Raw genomic sequence first — 1,672 nt, 5'->3', positions numbered from 1 at the left:
CTCTGCCTCCCGGGTTCAAGTGATTCTCCTGCCTCAGCCTCCCAAGTAGCTGGGATTACAGGCATGAGCCACCACGCCCTGCCAATTTTGTATTTTTTTAGTACAGACGGGGTTTCTCCATGTTGGTCAGGCTGGCCTCGAACTCCTGACCTCGGATGATCTGCCCGCCTCAGCCTACCAAAGTGCTGGGATTACAGGAGTGAGCCACTGCGCCTGGCCCCTGAAAGTATTTTGTTATTACATAATTCACACAGTACTGGGAAGGTGAGCATGTTAAGGAAACACTGTCATCCATTTCCACACCAAACAGAAATAGCTGTTCAATGATCCACTTCCAGGATTGGACCTACAGTGAGGTAGAAACGCCAGTAACACCCTTTCTGTCCCATTTTGTTCATCACGGATTTCTTGGCATTAATTTTTATTTTGTAAAATATGACACTGAAATATGACTGTGGCCGGGCACAGTGGCTCACACCTGTAATTCTAGTGCTTTGGGAGGCCAAGGAGGAAAGGTAGCTTGAGCCTAGGAGTTTGGGACCATCCTGGGCAACATAGCAAGACCCCATTTCTACAAAAAAAAAAATACAAAAATAATTAGCCGGGCATGGTGCCATGAGCCTGTGGTCCCAGCTATTCAGGAGGCTGAGCAGGGAAGACTGAACCCAGGAGTTCGAGGCTGCAGTGAACCATGATCGCATCAGTTCACCTCTAGCCTGGGCGACAGAATGAGACCCTGTTCCAAAGAAAGAGAGAGAGAGAGAGGGAAAAAAAGGGAAAAATGAAAGGGAAAAAAAGAGAAAAAAGAAGGAAGGGAGGGAGGAAGGAAAGAAAGAGGAACAAGAAAGAAAAAGAGAAAAGAAAGAAAAGAAAAAGGAAAGGAAAGAAAGAGAAAGAAAAAGAGCCATCCTGGCTAATACGGTGAAACCCCGTCTCTACTAAAATACAAAAAAAAAAAACTAGCCGGGCGTGGTGGCGGGCGCCTGTAGTCCCAGCTACTCGGGAGGCTGAGGCAGGAGAATGGCGTAAACCCGGGAGGCGGAGCTTGCAGTGAGCTGAGATCCGGCCACTGCACTCCAGCCTGGGTGACAGAGCAAGACTCCGTCTCAAAAAAAAAAAAAAAGAAAAAGAGAAAGAAAGATGATTTGTCTGATTATGGAGTTTTTTTGTCAACAGCTTAAGTTTGGAACCCGATGTGAGTGCCTTGCTCACGTCTAGTCCTGGCTTTGATCCATACTTTCGGATAAGAGTTACTCCTTACTCCAGGAAATGGCCTGACCATGTAGACATTTGAGATCTGACCATGATTAGTCTGGTTTCAAAGTCTTACTTCTGCACCCACCCCACAAGCAACTCCTTTCCAGTCAAAAAGTGGCATGACTGAGAAATGAATTATTCACCATGAAAAGTGTGCTTCTAAATTTATTTATATCATTCTCCAGTCGACTGACACAGGCTGAGGAAAGACAACGGCTCGAGTCGCTTTATAAGAATATCAGGATACCGTCATTAAGAGACGAAGAAGAGGGCTCGGAGGACGAAGGCGAGTCCACGCACCTACTTCCAGAGAATGAAAAGGAGCTGGAGAAGTTCATCCACTCAGGTAACGCGACCTGTCAGAGCCACTCGCAGGAAGGCCCAGCTGGCAGCGGTGGCTTGGTTTTCTTTTCTT

At 46.9% G+C, this 1,672-nt stretch overlaps 1 protein-coding gene across 1 annotated transcript in view; it reads left to right on the top strand.

Annotated features, from left to right (window-relative positions):
* Positions 1-1,672, top strand: part of LOC105524975 (chromosome unknown open reading frame, human C19orf18) — a 22,573-nt gene that overhangs the window by 13,853 nt on the left and 7,048 nt on the right. Inside the window, exon 5 of the mRNA XM_011960459.1 lies at positions 1,443-1,603. Coding sequence (XP_011815849.1) covers positions 1,443-1,603 — 161 coding nt within the window. The remainder of the gene's footprint in view (positions 1-1,442; positions 1,604-1,672) is intronic.

The sequence above is a fragment of the Colobus angolensis genome, unplaced genomic scaffold (genome assembly GCF_000951035.1).
Source record: "Colobus angolensis palliatus isolate OR3802 unplaced genomic scaffold, Cang.pa_1.0 Scaffold510, whole genome shotgun sequence".
NCBI lineage: Eukaryota > Metazoa > Chordata > Mammalia > Primates > Cercopithecidae > Colobus > Colobus angolensis.
The sequence above is the reverse complement of the archived record's forward strand: the minus strand, read 5'-3'. Positions and strand labels throughout refer to the sequence as shown.